The sequence below is a fragment of the Gossypium hirsutum genome, chromosome A06, assembly GCF_007990345.1.
Source record: "Gossypium hirsutum isolate 1008001.06 chromosome A06, Gossypium_hirsutum_v2.1, whole genome shotgun sequence".
NCBI lineage: Eukaryota > Viridiplantae > Streptophyta > Magnoliopsida > Malvales > Malvaceae > Gossypium > Gossypium hirsutum.
This window is the reverse complement of record NC_053429.1, coordinates 71,767,531-71,792,489: the sequence shown is the minus strand read 5'-3', so window position 1 is coordinate 71,792,489 and position 24,959 is coordinate 71,767,531. Positions and strand designations below refer to the sequence as shown.

Sequence of the window (24,959 nt, the reverse complement as noted above, 5' to 3'; positions counted from 1 at the left end):
TCTTTAGCGAGTCATTCGCAAATGGAAAAACCCTAAAATCATATTTTTCTTTTCCAATATCAATTCTCCGTAGTTTTTTGTTTAATATTTTATCAATTAAGAAAAAGTAGTATGAAAATGGCCAAGAAAGTTGCTTCTACAAGAGAGTTGTTGGAACGATGGAGAGGCATCGAAGAAGAGGAAGAAGAAACTGACGATACTGATCCTTCTATGCGACGTCGTCTTCACAAGCGCAAGGAAGAATGGTTTTTTTCGTTTTTCTTTTTTTCTCTCTCGTATTTTCTTGTGCAATTGCTTCAAGATATTTATTTTTATTATTCGTTTTACTGATCATTCCCGCTGAAATCGAAATGAAAGAAAATTAGTAAAATGCCATAAATTTGATTTTGACATTGTCACATTTTTCGTTGTTTTTGCTTTACTGAACTGACTGTTTGTTATTGAGAAGAGCTCTGGAAACGGAATTTTGCTTGAAGTTCACATTAGGTTGTGAAACTATTGTGAGAATAATTATGTTAGAGCTGGTGCATTGCTTATTCTTGACCATTGTAGTTCTGCTCTCCATAATTTAAATAAACGGAAGTTAAAAGAATAGATATCCGTAGATTGGTTTTGCATTTGAAAAGTTTTAATTATAAGTTTCAGAAATGTTGGATATTGGCATTTAGTTTTGTGGCCAATTACGTGACTAATTTATTTTGGAAATTTTTGCTTTGGAACTTGAATGTGTTGCTGTTCCTCTTCTTGTTTTTCAGTTCTAAAAGCAATTATACTTTAGTTGTTTCAGTCAAGAAGATAACTGCCTTCTTGTCCAAAAGGATGACGGATCTTGATTACTTCTTTTCCTATGCAGTTTTATTATTACCTCGTGCAAAGTAAATTCACCATAAATTATTATGTGCATGCCGATGTGATTTTCCTCTTATGTATGAATTATTGATGCCAATATTATTGAGGTGGTTTTATATTTTGGGAAAACTTTTTATTGAAGCCTTTTTTTTTTCCCTTAATCATTGGAGGTTCTCTCCATTTTATGTATATGTGTTTATAATATTGACTATTTATTTGTTTTCTTTTGAAAATTTCATTGATAGATGAACTTATCTAGTTACCAAATTCCTTGCATGCTATCACTGTGAAGGTTCACCTTTTGAGCTTCATTAATTCTTTGTTCTGGGTTTCCTATTTGTTGAGGAAATTGTTTGTAGTTTTCCAGCTCTATAGGCTTTGTTGCCTTTAAAAGTTTACAAAGCTGGGATTTCTTTGGCCTTTCTCATATGCCAGGTTTGCTGATGCATTCAGTGTGTTGATAAGTTTACCAAAGGAAAATCACATTTGGTGTGGCTCATGGGATATAATGGGTCCTCTCTTGGAAACTTTCTACAATTATTTTAAAGATGACCGCAATGATTCTCCTCTACGGCTTCTATGGAAGAGGATCTCTGAGGAAATGCGCCATTGCATTCAATGTGTTTCTCAGCACCATCAAGCCCAGGAGATGTACAGCACGGAGTATGAGTTGTGTACCATAGGTCCCCTTCTTGATGTGTTGCGGAGCCTTGATGAAGAAAGGGTGACTCAACATTTGAGAGAGATCAATGAAAGATTGGTGCGGCAGGAGTATGATCCTGTATGTGACAATGCCGAGGTTGTCAATCTCATGTATGAGGTATAATTACTCTTCTTTTCCTACTTCATGTATTATCTTTTGTTACTTGCATTTGACAATTTGCCAACATGCTAACTAGAATAAGGTGAAACTGTTATTTAGTCTCGTTTTTCTTTTTCTTTTTGGTTTATGGTTTAAAGTCTTCTTAATTGTAAGAACAAGCTGCAGGTATATGGTGAATGATAAATGATTATTACTGCACAGAGAAGGAGCACACCAGTCAATTTACCTAGTCCCTGGTGGATGATTAAGTTTCTTTGGTATTGTTTCTTTGTAGATTCCTATCTTGAATGAAACTTATCTTTTCCATAAATAATTTAAAGAGTTGGTTATGAAACATAATATCCAGTTGTTGTTTTTGTTTCCCCTATTATCATTGTTTTTAAGTTAGTATATAAAGAAAGTGGTACACATGGGAGTAGGTTGGGTTTGATCAAATTTGCTTAGTACTTTAGTGATCAAAATTTCTGAGTTAATTATCTCATATTCGGTATGTTGGCTCTAGCTGATTAGATAGCTCACATATATGTATATTAGTTTTTATTTTGTTTTGCCCTGCTGACTTCTCCTTGCTTCTTGTTTACTGTCTAATTGCTCACAGGTTTTGACGTTTCCTGCCCTATTAGATGATCAGGCCTTGTTTATAGATTTTGAAAAATTCATTGAAGCAGTTGATGATATGCATGAATTGGCTTTGGCTGGGCAACAGTTTCCGGTATTTCACTGCAAAGTTTTTTATGCACCTTTTCTGTCTGTGGTTTTTCATTTTGATCTCCACCTCATCAAGTAGACATGTTTGTCAGGGTGTTTATGCATTGCTTTTTTTCAATAGAAGAGTGCGGACTGTTGGTCATCGTTTAGCTAAATGTATGGGAAAAATGAGGTATTGTTGCTTTGTACCAATGCTAGTATGTTGATTTCCCTTCTGTTATTGTTTTATTATTATGCTCATCTGGAATTGTTGTCCCTTTTGTTTAAAAGAGCATTAAAAAGGTTCAAATATAGTTTTCTTTTATTGTACATGGTGCATTCTGTAATGTTTTGCTTGTCACTGTGAGTTTTTTTTCTTTAATTATCCAATCATTTATGTTCATCCATCATTCCTGGAAACCAAGGTTTATATCATTTTAATTTATCACATTTTATTTCCTTATACTTGTTCTCTTTTTATGTAGGAGAGCAATGGATTTGGAACCTTTGCAACCTTTGCTTAAAAAGTTCATTGGCTTTTTGGAGAATGAAGTATTGCCTTCACCTTTAGAGACTTCGAGGCCAAGAGCGCAGCTGGACCGCTTACCCATATGGCTTGGGATTACATCCTTGTAAGGAAGTAGGGTTAAATTCTTGATTGTCTATAACTTTTTATTTTGTCTCCTTTCTCTGTAATGTAATGTTCTTTCTCTTGAGATGAAGGCTTGAGTTCTTGGAACCTCCAGCTTTTGAAGAGGGAATACTGGAGCGCTATCCCATCTTTCTTGATATTGTGCTCAACCATATCAGTGGTGATTCACCTGAATTTTCCCATGCTGTTAGTTGCTTGAGAGAACTTTTCACAATGCTTGGTATGAGCCCTTTTTTTTCATTTTCCTTTTCTCTTGCCTTTTCCCCCAAATAGCTAATTATGTTTTTCTACTTTCTTAAGGTTGTAAGCTTTGGCTGAGGGCTACATTATCTCCCAGTGTGATGCGCAACACGTTGTTGGGTCAGTGTTTTCACACTAGAAATGAGAAGATGCATAAAGATATTTTTGATCTTTTCCAGCCATTTCTGCAGGCATGTTCTTTTCTTACTTGTCAGTTGATGTTAGCTTTGCAGCATATATAGTTGTTATAAAGTTGCTGATGTGTGATAAATTTTATTTTAGTCACTTGAAGCTTTGCAAGACGGGGAACATGAAAAGCAACGTAGGCATTTCCTTTATTTTCTTCTCCACCAAGTTCCTGTGAGCAGTAACTTCAGTGTTTTAACGAGAAAAACAGCCTGCAAGGTCCTTACTATATTCTGGAATATGGTGGATGGAAATGCTTTGTACTTTCTTATTCTCTCTTTCTTTTTGTTGTAATGGTTCTATTATTGTGTAATTTGTTGCAAGATTTTATTTTCAGATTGCTCTTCTTATCATTCATCGAGGCTACAAGATGAATCCACCATGCCCTCCTTTTGAATGTGCACATATGTGGTATGTGTTATTGAATATCATTATCCTGTACATTTTCAAACTTTTTTTAGGAATCAATATTTGGAGATGGATGAAATGCTGTTATTTAATGTGTTTTGGTTTTTCCCATTCTGAGTTGTTACTTCTCAGAGAGAGGGTTTGAAGGCCAAGATGGTATTGGATGAACATGGATATTGGTGGAAGAGAATGGCGTTTCTATTAGCTAAAGCATTATTATTGTACAAGTTTGACCTTAGTTATTGTTTGCCATGGATATATTTGGAAGTTCAATTTTTCTAGCAGCAATAGATGGGAGTGTTCTCTCTAAGTGTCTGTCTGTTCTGAAACCAAATATCCCCTCTTTTACTGAAGGAAAAAAATTGTGCTGTAAAGCCTGCTGTCTTGGTATTTATTCTTAGGGCATTTAGTAATCTAGCTAAAGGACATACCGTACTGACATATATTTATGCAGAACTCTTTGTTTCATATTGAGGGAGTTTGCAAATAAACAAATTAATGACTGATATATCAGCAATCATGCTGGACAGGGGTCCTTCTCTTGTGTCTTCTTTGAAGGATTCTTCACTCTACAGTTCCCTGCGCCAGCCTGCCTTTGATCTCATACAAACAATTTTGGTGTCTGATGCTGCTACCTTGATAACTTCAATGCTGAATTGTTGCATAGCTACAAGTATTGCTAAAAGCTCTTCTATTGAGTTAGATGACGAGGAAGGACATAATAAGCTTCCATTTACTCAGGATGTTGAAGACAGCGATACTGGTTGTTGGAGTGAATTTAGCACTCAGAGTCAAATTACTTCTCCGGAGTATAGAGAATGGATGTGTATTCCTATGTTGTGGATTGACGTTCTTGTCGATATTGATCCTTCAGTTCTCCCAATATCATTTTCAAAGGCTGTATTATGGGCTCGATCTCGTTTCCCTATGATAGAACCTGAGAATAGTGCTGAAATGGCCCTTGATATTAGAGGTTGGCTTTCATCCTCCGCTGCAGAAATCTTAAGTACATTTGGATGGAAGATACCAACTGGCTCTGATGATGGAGGGGGGAAGGAATCTAAAAACTCAATGAGGTTGTCAACAATGTGTCTTCCTTTGATAAAGACTTTCAACAGGTTCTTAGCATGTATCTTCTTTGTCTACATCTTTTACTTTATAGCAAAATCTGTTATGTGTTTTCAAATTGTTATCTCTAATGTGAAACCCACATATCAAGTTAAATGCAATTTATAATACTGGATGCTCTTTGACAGGTTAACTGCACATTTTTTGATTCGAATGGGGCAAGGGGAACTTCGAAAGCAGTGGTCTTGGGAACCAAGGATGGGTGAAAGCTTGATCCTCTCACTTGTGGACCCAAATGATGTATGTCTACTTGTTGTCTAGATCTCATAAATTAACTTGTATTGCCTTTATGATATAGATCAAGTGATGAAAAAGTCTGCTGTGGTCGGCCTTTCAGGATTTGTGCATAAACTTTTTTTCTTGTTTCTTCTGATGCAGAATGTGAGGCAGTTTGGCAAGTGTATCTTGGAACAAGTTTCAAATACACGGGGTCTTGGTTGTGGCTTGAAGTTTCTTTGCTCTGACATTCTTTCTCTATCTGCTGTTTATTTGGGCCTGAGGCATGCCTTGAGACTTGTAAGTGTTACTCGTGTTGCAGTAGCTCTTAAAAGAAGCACAGTGAGCATTTAGCTATATTTTCTTCTTTATCTAATGTTGTTGGCACAAACTGATTATGCTCTCAGCTTATAGTACTCTAGATTAAAGGACCATTCCTGAACAAGGGCTTTTTTTTGCAATATCATAGATGTTCTGCTACTGTAGATTTACAGCACATTAGTGATTCAATGATGTTGCTACTTCTGCGTAGAGGTCAGGCATATTCTGATGTCTTTTTCTTGCACTCTCCAGGTCCAGTTAGATTCTGTTTTATTAAAATTTCAGACTTTGCACCACTTTTTCTTTGTTCTATGCAAATTACTTAAAGATGAGGACTTGCCTAATTCAGAAGTAGCAGAAGATTCTTCCAATGCCTCAAATATCATGAAGTACTCTTCTCAGGGTGGATTTCTTAAGCAGCCACTGTTTGATGCTTTGCCTGCAAACATGGGCAGAAATTACTCCAGTGTTGACCCAAAATTAAGGGAAAATTTCTGTTACTCATTGTCTGAGATTGTGTGGCCAGCCTTATGCAAGTGCTTGGTAGAAGGGAAGGCATTCGTTAATTACAGTCTTTGCCAGGTATCATCCTTTGATTTTCATTGCATTTCTGTTTTTCTTTTTGCAAATTCTTGATTATATAATGGAAGTGCATTTTACATTTAATTGCTGTTATGGACGCATCTGAAGAGAGTTAATTAGTTCCTTCTGGACTAACTTTTTGGGTCTTACAAATTCACTTTGTATGACCTCATCATTAAATGCTTTTGAATGTGCACTAATGCCACCCCATCTGTTTGTATATTTGCCTTTGCACATGCATTGTTGGCTAGTCTTTTGCTGCTATCAAATTATAGAAGAGACTGGCATTATTCTTGTGTACAGGTAATAAAAGCATTAAATTTCTGTTTAATAGCTCCATCTAGCAGGCATAGTTGATAGTATTTGCTTCCTTTTCAGATGACTTGTGTTCGTGTGCTTGAGATCCTCCCTGTTCTATTTGGAAGACTCAGTCCGTCACTTGTTAGTTTGTGTGGAGATTCTAAAGTAGCATTAGGGAATTTAGTGGATTTCAAATGGCTTCATGATCTTATGGAATGGGGAAAGTCTCAACTTAAGGTCATTGTTGTCTATTGGAAAAAGGCTGTAATATCTTTGCTGAATGTAATCAAGCTATTAAGGAGTGATAGTTCTCTGTTGATGGTTGGGGCAGTTGAAAATCTTATTTCAAGCGGTAAGTTCGTCTTACTGTGTCTTAATTTTTTCGTCTTACTGTGTCTTTTAATTTTTTATGTTTCATTTGGATAAAAAAATTGTTTGCATATTTAATTTGGAGTTTATACAAACTGTAAGGATCTATATAGCTATGTAAAGATAGCATTCAAAGTCCACTCCTTTTTTTTGTATGATAATTTTTTAAATTCACTACTCATTCAACATCCAACAATTTATGAATTTGAATGTAACCAACCATAAAATTCATTTTTGCTTAGATTGTGAATATACAAATTGTACTACATTTTAATATAAATTCTTCTTCTTATGGATGTAAGTTCCTGGGTGCTACTTCAGTTAATCATATTTTTATTCTCATTTTTTCCCTTTTTGTTGTTCATGTGAATATTGGTCTATTGCTAGGTATTATTCATGTATTATATGCTTTTTCAATGTAGATGCTGTTGACATGGATGAATTGATAGAACAAGTATCACGACTTTGTGTTACATTATCTAAAGAAGTTTCTTGTGCTATTGGGCATTCAACCTTAAGGTCAAAAAAATTGTTTTCTGGAGCATCTGTTGAGGGAAGGTACCCTGCAGCTGATGTGCAGCTTCCTTCTACTGGGATGGATGTAAAAATTTTCGATTCCTTAAAATCAGAAAAAAAAATGAATGAAAGTAATCTGATTGTTATTTCCGATGATGAGAAGGAGAAACATATTGCATCTAGTAAGTCAGGTCATCAAATGTTGCATGCCCAGGTGGAATTTCCTTCTACTGATGAGCAAGCTTCAGAAACTTACCATGCCAAGAAGGTTGTCCATAGCACTGGTACTGATACTTCAGCGGATCTACTTGAGTCTCCCATGAAAAAAGATTCCCTTGTTTCTCAGACACAGAAACCTGAGAAATCAAGAGTCAAGCCACCACATTGTCCCAAACCAAAAGGCCCTGACAGTGAGAGGAAAGAAATAAGCTCCAACTCCAGAAGTAGTGTTATTTCATCTCAGAGTAAAGTTGATCAGGAGAACAAGTTTGATGAATCTGTTAAATTAAACAGCATTAATCAAGGTTGCAAAAAAAAAAATTTTGGAACCAAAGATACAATTTTGAGGGAGGTAGTTGCTGCAGATGATCCGTTGGAGGCTGCTTTCAAAACTGTAACTGTACAGCCATCACTTCTTGCTAAGTCTGGTCCTGTTGCTCCTAAAAGGCAAGTCATTCAACTTAGATCACCTTTTGAAAATAGATCTAGCCTACACAGGCCGGAAGCTCAGGTTAAAAGGTTCAAGCCTCCAAGACTGGATGACTGGTACAGGCCAATACTAGAAGTAGATTTCTTTGTAACGGTGAGATTAGCATCTGCAAAAGATGATGAGAGTCACACCGTTAGCAAATTAAAGGAGGTCCCTGTGTCATTCCACTCACCTGAACAGTATGTAAACATTTTTCGGCCGTTAGTTTTGGAGGAATTTAAAGCACAACTGTATAGTTCCTTTCTGGAGATGTCTTCATGGGAGGAGATGTACTGTGGCAGTATATCCGTGCTGTCAGTTGAGAGGGTTGATGATTTCCATCTTGTTCGATTTGTCTATGATATTGATGATTCTACAGCATCTAAAAGTTTGTCAGAGAATGACCTTGTTTTACTCACTAAAGATCTTCCAAAAAGTACCTCCCATGATGTTCATATGGTTGGAAAGGTATTTTGTCCTAATATAGTATTTACTGGGATCGTATCATTCCTGTTCTGATTTCAGTGTTTTCTCTCCCTAGTATATTTTTTTAATTCATTTTTCTGCAAGACCTTTTTGACCCTCTTTTCAGGCAAATTTCTTTTGTTTGTGTGTATATATATAACTCTTTTTAATTTATTACTCTTGACCTTGAACATCTAACACAAAACTGCTGTGTATCATTAACTGTTTGTTTATCCTATTTAGTTATTGACTGGAAGTAACTTTTTCTATTAGCTTTTGCTTAATAATATTTTATGTTACTTTAGATATTTGATTCTAAAAGTGGTTTATTATTTGTTTAATGTTTATGTTTTGTTATTAAATAGGATCAGGATGCTCCTATAGGAGTGCAACAGTTTGCCAATAATTTTAAGTGTAAAACCTAAACTTACTGTAGTCGGTTAAGTATGCTTGCATGGTGGTGAAGATGACATGTTAGTTGACTTCTTTAGTCGACTATTCTGTTAAATATGGTTTTGAACTGTTGATTTCAGTGGTAAATAAATACTGATTGCTGATTTGTAAATTTAATTATTATGAAGTCTTAGAGAGTGCAATGAGTCTGAATAGCTTTGAGGGTTTTAACCCAAAATTATGAAGGCTAATCTATTGTTGCCCAAGTTAATGCCGAAGTTACTAAATTTGTATTACTGCCAAAAGTAAAAATATCTTTTTATTTAGTAATTTTCACTTAGAAAGATCAACTGATTGTTCATTGCTTCTCTCTACCTTCACTAATATTTTAGTTGTTTGGTCTTGAAAACATCTAAAATTTTATCTTCTGTAACCTGGCTTCTATGGCAACTTGCTAGCATTACCACTTGTTTAATCTAATCTGGTGGAAAAGTAGCTTGAGAGTTCATGTTGTTGAATCCTGTTCTGAGGGGTGTTTTTGTGTGGTCCAAGATCCTCAAATGAATCTGCATACTTTTTTATGGTTGATTCTCCTGAATTTATTTGGAGGACTTTTCCTGACTTTTGATCTGTATAATTGTGCTGAATTTTCTTCTCATTTGCTTAAACACCTAGCAACCTTTTTATTTACTTTTCTATAATTGCTGAGGTTAAATTGAAAAAGATTTGATTTTCCATAGCTTTAATAAAGTAATGTCACTTTGTTATTGGTTGGTGTAATTTTTTTTCTTTAAATTGAAAAGATTTAAAAATTTACTGTCCATATTTCACCAAAGCAACTTCCCTGTCCACAGGTGGAAAGACGTGAGAGAGACAATAAAAGGAAGTCAAGTATGCTGCTGATTCGGTTTTATCTTCAGAATGGCTCAATACGTTTGAATCAAGCTAGGAGGCAGCTTCTTGAACGAAGTAAATGGCATGCCAGTCGTATCATGAGCATTACACCCCAGATCCGAGAATTTCAGGCACTGTCATCTATAAAGGATATCCCCTTGCTTCCTGCCATTTTAAACCCTGTCAGTGATCCTACCATCTTGTATAAACCGACACTAGATTTCAGTAAGCTATCCCAGCCCCTGCAGCAATTTCTGAGGTCATCCTTCAATGATAGCCAACTGCAAGCCTTGAATGTTGCTGTTGGATCACAGAAGATAAAGAAAGATTTTGAATTGTCTCTTATTCAGGGTCCTCCAGGTAGGCTCTATTGTTTTTGCTTCTACTTTAGTTTTACTTTTAGTATATTGTTATATTAGATAATGTTTCAATCAGTAGCAAACCATAAACATATTCTGTATTTAGAGCTTCTTGCTTGATTCAATAGGGACTGGAAAGACCCGAACTATTGTGGCCATGGTTGGTGTTTTGCTAGCTTCCTTTCAACGGAGAACAAATGAATCAGAGAATTCTCAGAGTGGTTATTTGAGACAATGCTATAATTCTTCCACCAATTCAAATGCACGAGTAAGTCAGGCCACTGCCATTGCAAGAGCTTGGCAGGATGCTGCCCTGGCTAGACAATTAAATGAAGATGTTGAAAGGTCAAAAAAGTCAATAGAAAGTTCTACAAGAGGAAGGGTGTTAATTTGTGCTCAGTCAAATGCTGCAGTTGATGAGCTGGTGTCAAGAATATCTAGTGAAGGTCTATATGGGAGAGATGGGAAGAGGTACAAACCGTATCTTGTACGGGTTGGGAATGCAAAAACAGTTCATCCAAATTCACTACCTTTCTATATTGATACACTTGTTGATCATCGGTTGGCAGAAGAGAAAATGCATACAAATGATGCTAGAAATGATTTAAGTATGGAGGCATCTTCTACAGTACTGCGTTCTAATCTAGAGAAGGTAGTCGAAAACATCAGATTCTGCGAAACCAAGCGTGCAAACATAAGGGATGGCAATTCAAGCATAAAGAAAACATCAAAAGGATCTAATAAGGAAATGGATGTAAAAGAAATGGCTAGTCCGGAATTAGAGGCTAAGCTACAACGATTGTATGAGCAAAAGAAACAAATTTATAAAGATCTTAGTGCTGCTCAGGCACAAGAGAAGAAGACTAATGAGGAAACCAAAGCATTAAGACATAAACTGCGGAAGTCTATTTTAAAGGAAGCTGAAATAATCGTTACAACATTAAGTGGTTGTGGTGGAGATCTCTATGGTGTATGTGCTGAAACCATATCAAGTTTTAAGTTTGGCAATCCATCTGAACATACTCTTTTTGATGCTGTTGTGATTGATGAAGCTGCACAGGTAATTGCCCCTTTTTGCAATGCTTCCATTTTGTTACTGTTATTGTTGCTTTCTCTTTGTTTATAACGTTTGAAATTGTCATTACAGGCTTTGGAGCCAGCTACTTTGATTCCTCTTCAGCTTTTGAAGTCAAGAGGGACAAAATGTATCATGGTATGGGCCAAAAGACTAAGAACTAACTACTTAATTGTCTTTAGCATTGTATTTTCTGAACTTGAGAATCAACACTGAAGTAAAGAGTCTTTCCTCAAGGTTGGTGATCCAAAGCAGCTTCCTGCAACAGTTCTCTCTAATGTTGCGAGCAAATATATGTATGAATGCAGCATGTTTGAGCGTTTACAAAGAGCTGGTCATCCTGTTGTTATGCTTACTGAACAGGTAACCTTCACTGAAAATTGTCTATTCCTTGCTTAGTGTCTAAACATAAAGTCCTTTGTTTTTTGGTAACCTTTTTACTATCTTCCATTTGTACCATTTCTACATGAGTCATGATACTTGCACCACCTTTTTTTTAATCTCAAACATTCATACTCCTTGTCTTTGGACAAATTCAATGGTGGAGTCTATTAATTTAGGGTAAACCAAGTGATTCATAAATGAGATTACAGTTAAACGAATATATTATTGCCACATTAGGGGGACAAATGTGCTGGCACAAGTAATAATTTTTTTTACAGTGGCTGCTTTCTGGATATGAAACAAAAGACCTACCATGAATGTGATCACATGTTAAAGGTTAGTAAAGTTAAGAGTTTAATGGATACAAAAAGTCGTAGGTCAGCTGTTGCTATATGATTTGTGAAGTTTGGTTTGACGTTTCTTCAAATTCTTTTCTGCCCTGGAATTCTATTCCCAGTTGTATGACGTACCATTTCTACTCAAGGTGAAAAAGATCAGCACTTGGAAGTAGTGTAGTCATGTCTTAAGGGTAATTAAGGTTAAGATTAAATTTATCTAACATCGAAATGAGATTGATCACATTTTAAGGAATATTGAGGTCAAGTTTCCTTAGCATATAAAAGAATATAGATTTGATGTTGCTAAATGATTGGGAACTTTTGTTTACATATTCTTAACATTATTTTCAAAGGTCATATGTGTTGTGCGTTGTAAGTGTGTTAGTTTGATGGTGGCTCTGGCTCTATTTCTGATACTGCCTTTTATATATATATTTTTTTGTCTGGACTGACTTGACGGGGGTGCTCCTTATTCTCATTATTTTGATAATCTTTTAGGCCACGCTATTAAGGATAAATATCTCCTTTGATCAGATTGCTAATTGCACATCTGTACTGTTTATTTTAACTTGTCTTTATTCCCTATGCAATATTGGTACCATTTTCGCTTGCATTCTTCAATGTAATTTTTCTTTGCTTATCTGATGTTTGTTTGACATTTGGTTCTATATTTTCATCTTTGTGGGAACTCTTGGAGTTTTCTAATATTGCTTATACTGGTAGCATAACAACTTAATTACTCTTTGATGACTGTCTTCAAATTAACATAATGTCTAACATCTATCAAGAACCCGTGGAAGTGTTTGAGATCAGCTGTGCCTCTGGAAATGTGATTATGTAGTTCATGTGCTGGAATTGCCCAACTTATTATCACAGTTGGTTCATAGTCTTGTTCTTCATGTCCACCCAGCATCAATGCAGGATGCACTTTAAAGATAAATTGTTTTAATAATTCCAAAGCATATCTTAAGTCGACCTCACTTGTGCCAATCTAGTGAAATCTAGAAAAGAATGAAAAACAATGGGGGAAGAAAGAATGCTGTTAGCAGAACAGATTACGTTCTTGTTATAATAAAAAAATTGAGGCCTTTAAGTTCCACTTATCATGTTAAGCATCTATGTCTTTTGAGTGGCTTGACAAAACAAGCTTCTCCAAAACCTAATAGCTTAATAAACTTATTCCTAGACTGAAAATATGTGAAATCAAAACATATTAATTATGGAACTGATGCTGACCAATAATGTGTTGAGGAAATACTAACAGGATTAACACATCTCTTTGTGGCTTTAAAATGAGTAACCTATTTGATTATTATCTTAGACAGGCTGAGCTATACTATTAAGCTCTCTACCTAAATTGAAAGTAGTAAATCCAACCAAAAAGAATCCTTTTCCGTCCCTTTCTCTTGATTTCTCTCTTGAATAAACTCAATTGTTTAAAACATGGTGACTGCATCTTAATTCTGATGTGGATTGGGGAAGAAAACAGTAGCAATTAAAAAAGAATTAGGGCTGAACAAACGAATAGGAATGAAGTTGGAACTCTAGAAACTTAGGGTTATAAAAAACTTTAGTTTTCTTTATTAAATTCAAGGAAATAATAATAAAAGTCTGCTGCTGCAACTTCTATTACAAAATATATATATATAGGAAACTTCCTTGTAAACAAAGTTTCTACTCTTGCAAATAAAGTTTAATTAATAATACTAGACTTAACCTCCAAGTAATAATAATCCTAGCTGTCAAAAAAGAGATCTAATACTTCTTATAAACTGAAATAATAAAATATATTTATTTTTAATTTTAAGCTCTTGTGTCATTCTCCTCGGCTTGGAAAACTCAACTCCGGTGAAAAAGCCTTCACAACTTCAGCATAAATCTCTGGATCAACTCTTTGCAGCTTTTCTTCCGCAATCCAAGTAATTTTACTAGCTGGTTTGTCTAACCATTTCACCAGAACATTCTATATTTGTTACCCCCTCTAGACCTCACTTTTTTAACATCCAACACATCTTTGATAACCTCCAGCTTAGTCATAGGAAGTTGCTGCACTTGGTCTGAAATTTCAGCAGCATCCCCATCAAAACCCTTAAAAAGAGTATAAGTCAAACATTAAAAACTGGGCTGTTGAGCAAATCGGTTGGCAGCTCAATCACATAAGCATTAGAACTTATTTTCTTCAACACCTTACATGGCCCAAATGTCTTTGGTTTCAGCTTGTGTTAAGTACCCTTTGGAAGCCTTTCTTGCCACAAATGTACAAGAACTAAGTCTCTCTTTTAAACTAGCTTCATTAGCATAATCCTCATTGCTTGCTTTCAAGGCAGCCATCACCTCTTGGACTTGTCTTATATGATCAGCAAAAGCTTCTCCATCATCACTCACCTTAGTTCCAAATGGAAAAGGAACTAAATCAAGAACGTGTTTGAGGTTTGAGTCCATAGGAAGCTCCAAAAGGTGTCCTTTTAATTGTTCTATTCACAGACTTGTTGGATGCTAACTCAGCTTGAGGAGTAATCAAATCCCAACTCTTCTCATGATTCCCGACAAGACACCTAAGGAAATTTCCTAAACATCGATTAACAGCCTCAGTTTGCCCATCTGTTTGTGGATCACAAGTAATGAAAAACTTCAATTGGGTTCCCGTTTTCTTCCAAAAAGTCCTCCAAAAGTGTCCAACAAACTTGACATCTCTGTCGGTAACTATAGGCGTAGTAACACCATGTAGCCTTACCACTTGAAAAATAATTCAGCAATATGAGTTGCATCGGAAGTTTTTGAATAAGGAATGAAATGTGCCATTTTCGAGAAACGGTTCACAACAACAAAGATTGAATCATAACCCTTTGTTGTCTTTAGAAATCCCAAGACAAAATCCATGCTTAAATGAGTCAATGGCACCTAATCTTGCGGAACACACTGTCTATCAATGCAATAGAGAGATCATGTTCTGGCATAGAGTTCCTCTTAGCTCCAATGCCACCCAATTCCAGATTGCAATTGTCTATCAAAGTCTTTTCTAAAGTAATGGTCTCATAGGCTAGAGTTGTGCCTTCCACCAAAGAACTACCTACAAGATTGTTTGTGTTTTCTAAAGCTTTGGAACCTTTAGAAGCAACAGCTGCTATGAAACACCTCTTAACTATACAAATCAAGTCATACTTGTCAAAGGATACTCTACTCAAACAAGCAGCAAATATATCAAAAACCAATGTGCCTGCAGCAATATCTTTAAGAGCAACACTTCTACTATTTCCATTACAAGCTCTAAGATACCCTTTCGAAGAAGGCTTTGCTTCAATTCCAGAATCTATACCCGTCATACCAAGACTTTCTTCTTTGATTTCAGAATCATTAATAAAAGTCTCCACCATACCTATTTGATCACCACCATAAGTAAGAGTTCCTTGAGAACCATCTTTCTTGTCACCAGTATTTTTGAGGGCGAGTACTATCAACCTCCGTTTTTTCTCTTTGTGATTAAATTGTTATTTGGAATCCGTTTTGAACTTGCAAGATTCTCTAAGCCAATATAGTTTTTGCACTCATGTTTCAAAGAATTAGCTCTTTGAACAAAGGCTGTAACTGCAAGAGACCTGTTGTTTTCCACACTGTTGTCTAATTCCCTTGCACCAGCTTGAGTAGAACATACATTTTTCTTTCTTGTGGAACATCACAAGCCAAAGCAACTTTTTCATGAGCTGGTGTACCGACAGCTGATTGTCCATCTAAATTTTTGTTGTTTACCTCAATCAATGTCTTGTTTGACATATGAGTAATATCCTTGCTCTCACACCCAGCATGTTTGCCATCTTTAGTTTCTCTTGAGCAGGTTCCAGAAAAAATTACAGCATTTAAAGTAGCTGTTACAACAGCTGCATGCTGTTTTGCAATGTCTAGTCGTCTGCCCACCGCACTCATGATCCGTGTAGATGCACTTGATGTTTCTAACATTTTGTACATGCCATCTATAGTCTTAAAAGTTGTCTCAGAGAAAAAAATCAACTAGACCAAGAGGTTCAAACAAATAGTTGTTGTTTGGGTGCCAAGGAAAACAGTCATGCGAAATTATCAACAAAAAGTCCTCATTCGAACCTATTCCATGAATTTCATTCACTAGCAGCGGACTTCCTCTAGAAGCCATTGGAGCTCGATTTTCAGCAACAACTTTCATGGTTGGTTGCAGGTATTTTTTCTTCAAAAGACTGCATCAATTTTGCACTATGACTTGCCTTCAAACTTTCCAACTTTTCCTTGAGTTCACACAACTTTTTCTTGGCAGAATCTGATTGGCATACAGAAACAGGGTTAATTGTTTTTACTCCAAAATCATCATAGGACATGTCTAGGAGATTTCCAATTCGCCTTCAATCCTCCCCTTCTTTTATGGTTGTGGCTGTCATTATACAAACAACCAAAGATTTTCCTTTGGTTGGATACGCTTCATCTTCTTCACTTTCTTCAGGATATTCATCATAGATTGGTTCTAACATATCATAATCTTTCTCTTCTACATGCATCTTGCAAAGAGAATCAACGACTTCAACATTGATTCTGCCCTCGTTTGATTGAGGGGCATGTATCAACCGCTCCTTCAATCCACGTACTGCAAACTTTGTTGGTCCAGCATCATGAAAGACTTTTTCTTCATCACCAAAATCAAATATATCAGCAAGACTACCTTCCAGTATGTCAAACTGGTTGTGAGCACCTTTTGGAATCTCCATCAAGGTTCCTTTTTGTTCCTGTTGCAGCCAAGCATAAACTGCACGCGACAGTTCTTCAGTCACATGTCATAGTGCAGCCAATTCTGTTTCTTGACACACATTTGTTCTTCCTTGACCACTAATGCGTCCAACCATGGCTTAATAGCTAACCCTAATATAAACCCTAGGATCTAATTAGGCTCTAATACCAAATTGATGTAGATTGGGGAAGAAAACAGTAGCAATTAAAAAAGAATTAGGGCTTAACAAACGAATAGGAAAGAAGTTAGAACTCTAGAAACTTAGGGTTATAAAAACCTCTAGTTTTCTTTATTAAATTCAAGGAAATAATAAAAGTCTGCTGCTGTAACTTCTTTTACAAAATATATAGAGGAAACATCCTTGTAGGCAAAGTTTCTACTCTTCCTTGCAAATAAAGTTTAATTGATAATACTAGACTTAACCCCCAAGTAATAATAATCCTAGCTGTCAAAAAAGATATCTAAGACTTTAAATAAAATATACTTATTTTTAATTTTAAGCTCCTGTGTCAAATTCTATCTTTTACTTCGATTCTCTGAATATGTTGTTTGACCAGAGTTTATCTTGAAATTTAATTCTTTGTTTTCATCCACTTCTTAAATAGTTACAACATGTTGCAACACATTGCCTAGCTTAATATTATGTCCTAAAGAACGAAACCATGAGAGGCAATAGAGACTTTTGGTATTCTTGCTCTTATTTGATACAAATCAGTTTACCCGTTCTCCATTTTGTTTGTCTAACACGGTATATTTAGATATTTACAACGAAGTCTTTCCAAAAAATATATAAATTTACATTCTAGTATTTTGTATGGTATTCTTCGGTTATTTGTCTGACTTTTATGTATTCTTTGATGATAAACCGTCTTTATGAAGATTCTCATTTGCACGTATGTTGTGAATTTCCTTTCAGCTGTTATTAATCCATCTTTATGAAGGGTTTGTAGTCTATTTATCGAACCGTGTAAACTAGAGGGAATCCTCCTTTTTCCTTCTTTCTTTATGCTATTCATTCTTGTACGGCCTTCTTTTTCTTGGTCGTACCTTCATGCTTTTTGTACAATGTTTGTATTCATTGCATATATTGCACTTTGTTTAATGAGATCTGTAAATTGAAAGTTCATCTCTTCAACAGTAATTTAATTAATTGAGGAAGGTGAAGTACTGTGTATGTGTTATACGAAATTTTAATTCTTATCATGTATTTTATGTATGATACTGTTTGTTGCATGAGGGCATGGTGTCAGCTCCATGAAATCTTTGCAATACTTGGTATATTAATCTTTTGCTTAAGAGCTTTCTGTTTACAGTATAGGATGCATCCAGAGATATGTCGATTTCCTTCTTTGCACTTTTATGACAAGAAGTTGCTGAATGGTGATACAGTCTTGAGCAAATCAGTGTCATTTCATGGAGCTGAAGGCGTTGGCCCATATGTGTTTTATGATGTTGTTGATGGTCTGGAGCTTCGTGAAAAGAATTCTGGTGCATTATCTCTTTATAATGAATGCGAGGCTGATGCAGCAGTCGAGCTGCTTAAATTTTTCAGGAAAAGGTTAATTATTCTTTGTCCTTTCCTTTTTGTTTTTTTTATTATAGTTTTTATAGTTTTTTTTTGTGATTTTAGAATAGTAGAATGATTCATCTTGCTGAATTTTAATTTGTTTTGGGATATAGGTATCCGTCGGAGTTTGTTGTTTGCAAGATTGGTATAATAACTCCATACAAGTGTCAGCTTTCACATTTGCGATCTCGCTTTTCTAGTGTGTTTGGTTCTTCTGTTATTACTGATATGGAGTTCAACACAGTGGATGGTTTTCAAGGCCGGGAGGTGGATATATTAGTGTTTTCCACTGTTAGAGCAGCAAGTTCTTCTCAAGGCATAAGTTCAAGCAGTAGTATTGGGTTTGTCGCTGATGAGAGACGGATGAATGTTGCTTTGACAAGAGCTAAGCTTTCTCTTTGGATTTTGGGAAACACGAGGACTTTGCAGACAGACCGTAATTGGTCTGCTCTTGTGAAGGATGCTAAGCAGAGAAATTTGGTACTATCAATTAAAAGGCCTTACAATATCTCTTTTAGAACAAACACTAGGAAGACTCTTGTTCCAGAAGGTTCTGATAATCAACTGAGTCAGGTGAAGCATGTTGAAAAGGTCAGAGGTGATGGCCAACTTGCCAAACAGAATGAGTGTCAGGAAAAGCTGAAGTTTGAAGGGAAGAGAAAGCATATCGACAGTGTGACTGACTGTAACTGGTCTTCTGGTGGAGGTGACATCGACTCTTTGAAGAGTAAAGATAAACATTGTAGCAAAAGAAAAGCAAAATATGATTGTGAGCCTCCCCCTGGAAGGACTATTTTGTCTGCATCTGCAAATGATGATAGAAGACGATTGCAGAAAGTGAAGTCCAGGGGTCCAGAGAAACTTCTTATCTCTAGTGGAAGCCAAGAAAAAGAGGGTAGTGAAGTAAAAGTCAAAATGGGGGAAAACCAGAGAAGCAACAATGACAATGGTGGACAAGAAGTGGGTCGTAGTGGCAAAAATAAGATGTCAAAAGAGAGTAAGAAATCTTCTGTGCAGGAGCAAAGTTCAATTGTTTCTACTCCCCAACCTGATGGCAACAATGAAGAGAGAGAATCAAATAAAGGTGGTAGAGATCCTAAGGAGGTTGCCACTTCTCAGAATTTATTTCTGAAACGGAAACAGCAACGGGAAGCTGTTGATGCTATTCTTTTCTCTGGTCTAATTCCTTCAAAAAAGTCCGAACAATCATCCAAAAAGTTGCACCAAGAAAGGTCAATTGTCCCACCTTCAGTTGCAAGCGGCAGCTTCAAACCACCAAAGAAAAGGAAAGGTTAACCACTGCTTCACTGCCCAATGCAACTCCTGATTTATGTTTTAGCTGGTTGTGGTTACACTAGTAAGCAATGTACCTGCCAATTGCCATGGTTGATTGAAATGCTAATTCATTTTTATTTCACTGAAACATTTCTGCTTGAGGTCCAAGCATAATTTATATGGGTGATTTTGATAATTCTCTATTTGGTGCTTACAGGTCCACCAAATTCCTAAAACAAGGGCACCACGCCATCAGATTCATCAAGGGCTCAGTTCAGGAGATATTCTTTGAGCTTATAGCCTTATAGGGCCTACACATATGGAGGAAAGCATACTACTTTTATGAAGCAACAACTTCAATTGACTGCTGCCGTCTTTCTTATATAAACAGGTAGAAAAGGAAGAAAGTGGCTACATTCTATGCTTTTCCTATAATAATTATTTGATCTAAAACTGGGTTCTAGCTTCCGTGAATTTAAATGGAGCTTGTGTTTATCAGCATCTTTCTAAGTTGTAAAGAAGCAAGAAAGTTGCCGAGTTTGCAGCCATTGTGGGAATACGGCATTGTGGGAATACGGGGTGAAATTAACAGGCATTCCTCTCGTCTTTTGGGAAGAATACTTGATAAGTGTCTTGGTTTCTGTAGTTGATGGATAGCTCACAAATCATAGTTGAAACTCTCCAAAACAGATCTTAAAAAAGAAAAAAAAAAGGTTTTCGTGTTCCCAGTAGCTTTTATAGCTTAAAGATTAAATTTTGGCGACCCACCTTTTGCTTGATATTTTTCATCTTGTTTCTGGTTGAAGGTGTTAATATGAATGAGGCTTCTTTGTAAAGAAATTTTTTGTAATATGTAATGTTAGAATTCTTTAAAAGGGCTTTCGACAAATTGATCATGTACAAATAGTAAACTTGGTTTCTAACATGGCATGTATAAACAAAAAGAAAAATGGCCTTGAAAATTTGCAGGTAATAATATATCTGTATTGTTGTAGTCTACATGTGTGGTTCGGACAACCTGTACGTTTAATTGAAATCAGATCAACCATGTGCTTTGCTCGTATGTACATTATAATTTGTTTTTAAGTATTTCTCCTAAAAACTTGAGCTTTCTTTTGGAGTTTGTTTCATTTGTTTTTAGTACATAGCAAAGAAGGATAATGTCATGATATTAGAGTCGAGAAACTAATATAGGTCTTTGATGCACAAATAGCCCATCTTCTAGCTTCTTGTCTTAGTTGCGGATTGTCAATGGCCTCTTTATGGATGGTTGTAGAGTTAGGAGGATCAAGGATGTCACTATATGTCAGGTAAAGTTTTCATCCCACTAATTCTCCCCGAGGATGATGTTTGTTCATTTTCAATCATTAATGAGAAACTTACAGGAAGAATTGTTGTGAGTTTTGAGAAAACATTAAGATTGATGATGGGAATTGGATTTTAGCTTGTAGTTGGTTGGTTGGTTGTTTTGTAGCCTTTGTTGAGATGAACTGCGATCAATCATTTCCTCGGACAATTGCCTCTCCGCCAATGAGATTGTTACTTGGACATTTGTTAACGTGAAGACATTGTACTTTGTGAGTCGATGCCTCTTACTTCCAGATATCTTTAGGGGCCATGGTGTGTGGTTGTAGGCGGGTTAGCCTCAAAAGGAACTAAGAATGAGGAGATAAAGCTCATTTTCTTTTTTGATGGTTCCTAAAGGGTTTGCTGCGATATGTTTTGTTGAAGATAAGCTCATTTTTAGATTTCCAAATTATCTATAGGGTGCAGGTGATGAGTGTATAAAAGTCACTTGTGTCATAGGACTCAAGATTATTAGAAAGTAGCCATTGGAAGAACCAAAATGAAACTGAAAGGATCTAGAGAGACTCAGCTCAAAAAGCAAAGGGAGATCCAAACCATACTGTTCTAGCAAAGTTGCATTTCAAGAGAAGATTTCTAAAGTTTCTGCACTCTTTTGACATAATCAAAAAAAATTCAATCAAGATATTTCATGGTAAGAGAATCTTTAGTTGGTAGACCATTGTTATAGATCTTCCAAAGGAAAATGATAAGCTTGAATGGGAGCTTTAGACTTCATTGTTTGATCCAAGTTTTATTGTTGGAGTTGCTTTGGGATTGTTCTAAGATTATGATTGGTAGAGAAATGAACAAGCACTTTTCAAAGTGAAGATACCACCCACACAATGTTGTCCTTGCCTCCTTGGAGTGAAATTAGCTTATAAAAGCACAATTCTTGCCAAGGATTTCCATGGCTTTTCTTACATTCCAACCTTTCTTACTAAAATCAAAGGAAGTTTGAACTTGCATGGCTATTTCATTAGTTTTGATTATATCAAAAAGAGTTTCACTTAAAATTGAGGTAATCCAACAATGTTTTTCACTCCAAATTTGAATGCCTTTTCCTTTTATTACTCGTCTCTACTCAAGAGAATGCTTCTCAAACCCATAAATAAAATTGTTGGGATTAGATAGTTTGAAAGGCGTTTGCAATACTTATCTTTTAGAACACTAGAGAGGAAACAATTTGGCTCCCTCATTATTTTCTATGCAAGTTTAGAAAGAAGGGGTGCATAACTTGTCTTGACTCTAGAGATGAAGCTTTTTTTTTCTTGTGTCGTATCCTCATTTGAAAGTCATGAATGGTTTTTATCAATCTCGTCATACGCGTTAGTTGAAGCTTTGAATGCAGAGAAAGAATAAAGAGGAAAAGAAGTAAGAGACATTTAGATTTCTACAAGGTGAGCGTATTGCCAATAATGCTATAAAAGAACAATTATTTTTTGTGCATCTTCCTCATTTCAAACTTGGGATATTTGCTAAGATGATTAACCCTATTAGCATTCAAAATACCACTGAGCCATCTCTTTATTTGTGATTTAGTTGAAGGGTTGAGGTAGAGTTCAAGTTTGTTGAAATCAATAAGAAGGCCAAATAAGTTGCAAAAATTGGTAAGAATAGCCTTGATGGTTTTGTAAGATTAGACAAGCATTAAAGAAAATGTAGCATTTAGCAACAAACAACTGGTGATTGATAAAGGGTGACTCTACAAATTTTCACGCCTTTAATGACATATTAACTTTAGAAAATTAATGAGAGGGTGTTCATGTAGAGGATGAAAAGATATAAATTTGTCAAAGTCTCGTAAAGGACTGGAATGGTTTCGTAAGTGAATTATTTACCTAGATTTGATAAGAGATTTGTGGAGATACATTGGTAGGTTAGATTTACCTATTTTTATTATTATTGAAATTCATGCCTTCGACTGTGGCGTTAAGAAAGTTTAAACTAATCTTATTGAAAGCCTTGCTTATATAGATGTTAAAAGCAATCAGAAGTCCTTTTCGCTTTGTCTTTCTCCTAATAGTGTGCAAAATTTCACTTCCAAAAATAATGTTATCTAAAATAAGGTGACTAGGGACAAACATATTTTGGTGGCATAAGATAAGGCTAGGAAGAATTTTCTTAAGTTGGTTGGTAATGTAACACCCCATACCCGTAACTCACGCTGGAGCAGAATATGAGGCATTACCTAACTTGATCTCATTCACACAAACGTTCCCCAAGTCACCAAGACTTTGTCCAATTTAGAACTTTTTTCAATTTCTACTTTAAACTTCTTATTATGGGCCTACGAGCCCCAAATCGACCATTGAAAACTATTCGGGATCAACCCGGGCCCTTAAACCATCTATAAAAAATTTGACTTTGAAACAGGGCACACGCCCGTGTAGAAGGGCAACATGCCCATGTGGCCATTTCAACATGGTCATGTTGATAACCCGTGTGGCTCACACGGCGTAAGCAATACAGGGACACGCCCGTGCCTCCACCCGTGTGGAATTAATTCTAAATGCACACCTACAGGGGTTTTTACACAGACTGACACACGCCCGTGTCCTATCCCGTGTGCAAAAACATGGACATTCTGTTTTTGACGTCAGCATCCCCAAAATGTCACACGGCCAAGGCACACGCTCATGTGCTAGGCCGTTTCCATCAGACGGCTGAGACACACGACCGTGTTTCTGCCCGTGTGTTTACTACCATGTATACTGACTTGAAATTTTTACGTGCAGCGGACATACGGCTGGACCACACACCCACGGGGCAGACTGTGTGTCACACACGGCCTAGAGACACACCTGTGTGTCTACTCGTGTGGATGATATAACGCTATTTACCAAGCCTCTTTGCCACCTTTACTTACACAACCTACACAAAAGCAACCAAACCAATACAATAATAACTTATTTAAACCAATCAGCCACAATAGACTACATATCAATGAAGCAATTACTCATTCATGAAAGTAACTTCATTTGCATATATCAAAATGAATATTTTTCATCATTCAAGGCTTAATACAAAATGAAGGGTTTCCAACCCAAGCCAACGCATTTGGCCAATTCTCAATCGCAAAAGAATAGTAAAGCCTAAGCCCTGTACATGCCATATTCAAAAATATAAACTATACCGAATGCTTCGATTGATAGTGTGATCGATATCTTTGACTTCCTTTGGTCCTTGAGCTAGATAGGCGGCAAAAAGGAGAGGGAGTAAGCATAAAGCTTAGTAAGTTGCACATAAATAAATATACAACATAACTTTACCATTCATCAACAAGTTTCATAATACACAAGTGGCATAAGCAAAACTTACTCATCAATATTCAATACACCTCATATAGCATATATTCAGCTCACATTTCATACATACCATATAGGTACCTGTACCACTCACAACATGGTTATACTTTCCTTGTTAACTTGAAATCATACTTTCACCGTTGAACCATTTAGAACATTATCGGATATTCATTTAGCCTCAAACATGGGGTCAGGTGCCGATGCCATGTCCCAGACATGGTCTTACACAAGTTTTAGCATATCTATACCGATGCCATTTCCAGATATGGTCTTACACTAACACATCTCATAGCCGATGCATGTCCCAAACATGTCTTACATTGGCTTACGTCTCGTGGCCGAAGCATGTAGACATGTCTTACACTAGCACTCGTCTCAATGCCGATGCCATGTCCCAAACATGGTCTTACACTGGCTCTCATAATGTGGCCGATGAATGTCCCAGACATGTCTTGCACTAGCTCACACAAGTGACCTAAACATCATGGCATGAATATCCGATTTATTTCCTAAGGTTCAACCGGGAATTCTACTATCTCTATTCTCATCACATTTTCTCATTTCCACAATCAAGAAATTTATGCTATAATAATTTTAATACAATTAAAATACATATATTATTAATGTAGTTGTACTATTTACATACAACTTACCTCGGATTACAAAATGTGGCGACTAGTCGATTTAGTCTATTTGCTTAGCTTTCCCCCGATCTAGGTTTGGATTCGGTATTTCTTGATCTATAATAGAAAAATATACTTATTTAGTAACTAATTAAAATTAGGAAATCAGAAATTCATATATTTGGTAAAATGACCATTTTGCCGCTAGAATTTGACAAATGA

General features: G+C 36.1%; 1 protein-coding gene across 18 annotated transcripts; it reads left to right on the top strand.

The window, feature by feature from the left end:
• On the top strand, nt 1-20,461 carry LOC107929816 (uncharacterized). 18 transcript variants are annotated; one of them, XR_005928773.1, is made up of 24 exons: nt 2-245; nt 1,285-1,669; nt 2,271-2,384; nt 2,473-2,552; nt 2,845-2,991; nt 3,083-3,231; nt 3,312-3,442; nt 3,534-3,656; nt 3,775-3,848; nt 4,376-4,963; nt 5,102-5,213; nt 5,352-5,489; nt 5,763-6,092; nt 6,471-6,744; nt 7,184-8,433; nt 9,678-10,077; nt 10,205-11,136; nt 11,224-11,289; nt 11,375-11,514; nt 11,814-11,871; nt 17,934-18,178; nt 18,301-19,473; nt 19,680-19,853; nt 19,962-20,461. XR_005928773.1 is itself a non-coding variant. In XM_041115880.1 (23 exons), exons 1-23 carry the CDS (start codon nt 112-114, stop codon nt 19,768-19,770), a joined length of 7,134 nt encoding a protein of 2,377 aa, XP_040971814.1. In that variant the 5' UTR covers nt 2-111; the 3' UTR covers nt 19,771-20,461. The 18 variants fall into 18 exon arrangements, 14 of the variants coding, with proteins under 14 accessions (XP_040971824.1, XP_040971821.1, XP_016716818.1 ...); XR_005928774.1 differs by having other exon boundaries at nt 18,301-19,478; XR_005928775.1 differs by lacking the exon at nt 19,962-20,461 and having other exon boundaries at nt 18,301-19,544; nt 19,680-19,841.
• The last annotated feature ends 4,498 nt before the right edge of the window (nt 20,462-24,959 follow it).

Coding starts and splice junctions, on each gene's coding strand:
- LOC107929816 (XM_041115880.1), top strand. CDS start 112: ATGAAAATGGCCAAGAAAGTTGCTTCTACAAGAGAGTTGTTGGAACGA. Junction 8,434..9,677: donor ATGTTCATATGGTTGGAAAG/GTATTTTGTCCT, acceptor CCCTGTCCACAG/GTGGAAAGACGTGAGAGAGA. Junction 19,474..19,679: donor TTCAAACCACCAAAGAAAAG/GAAAGGTTAACC, acceptor TGGTGCTTACAG/GTCCACCAAATTCCTAAAAC.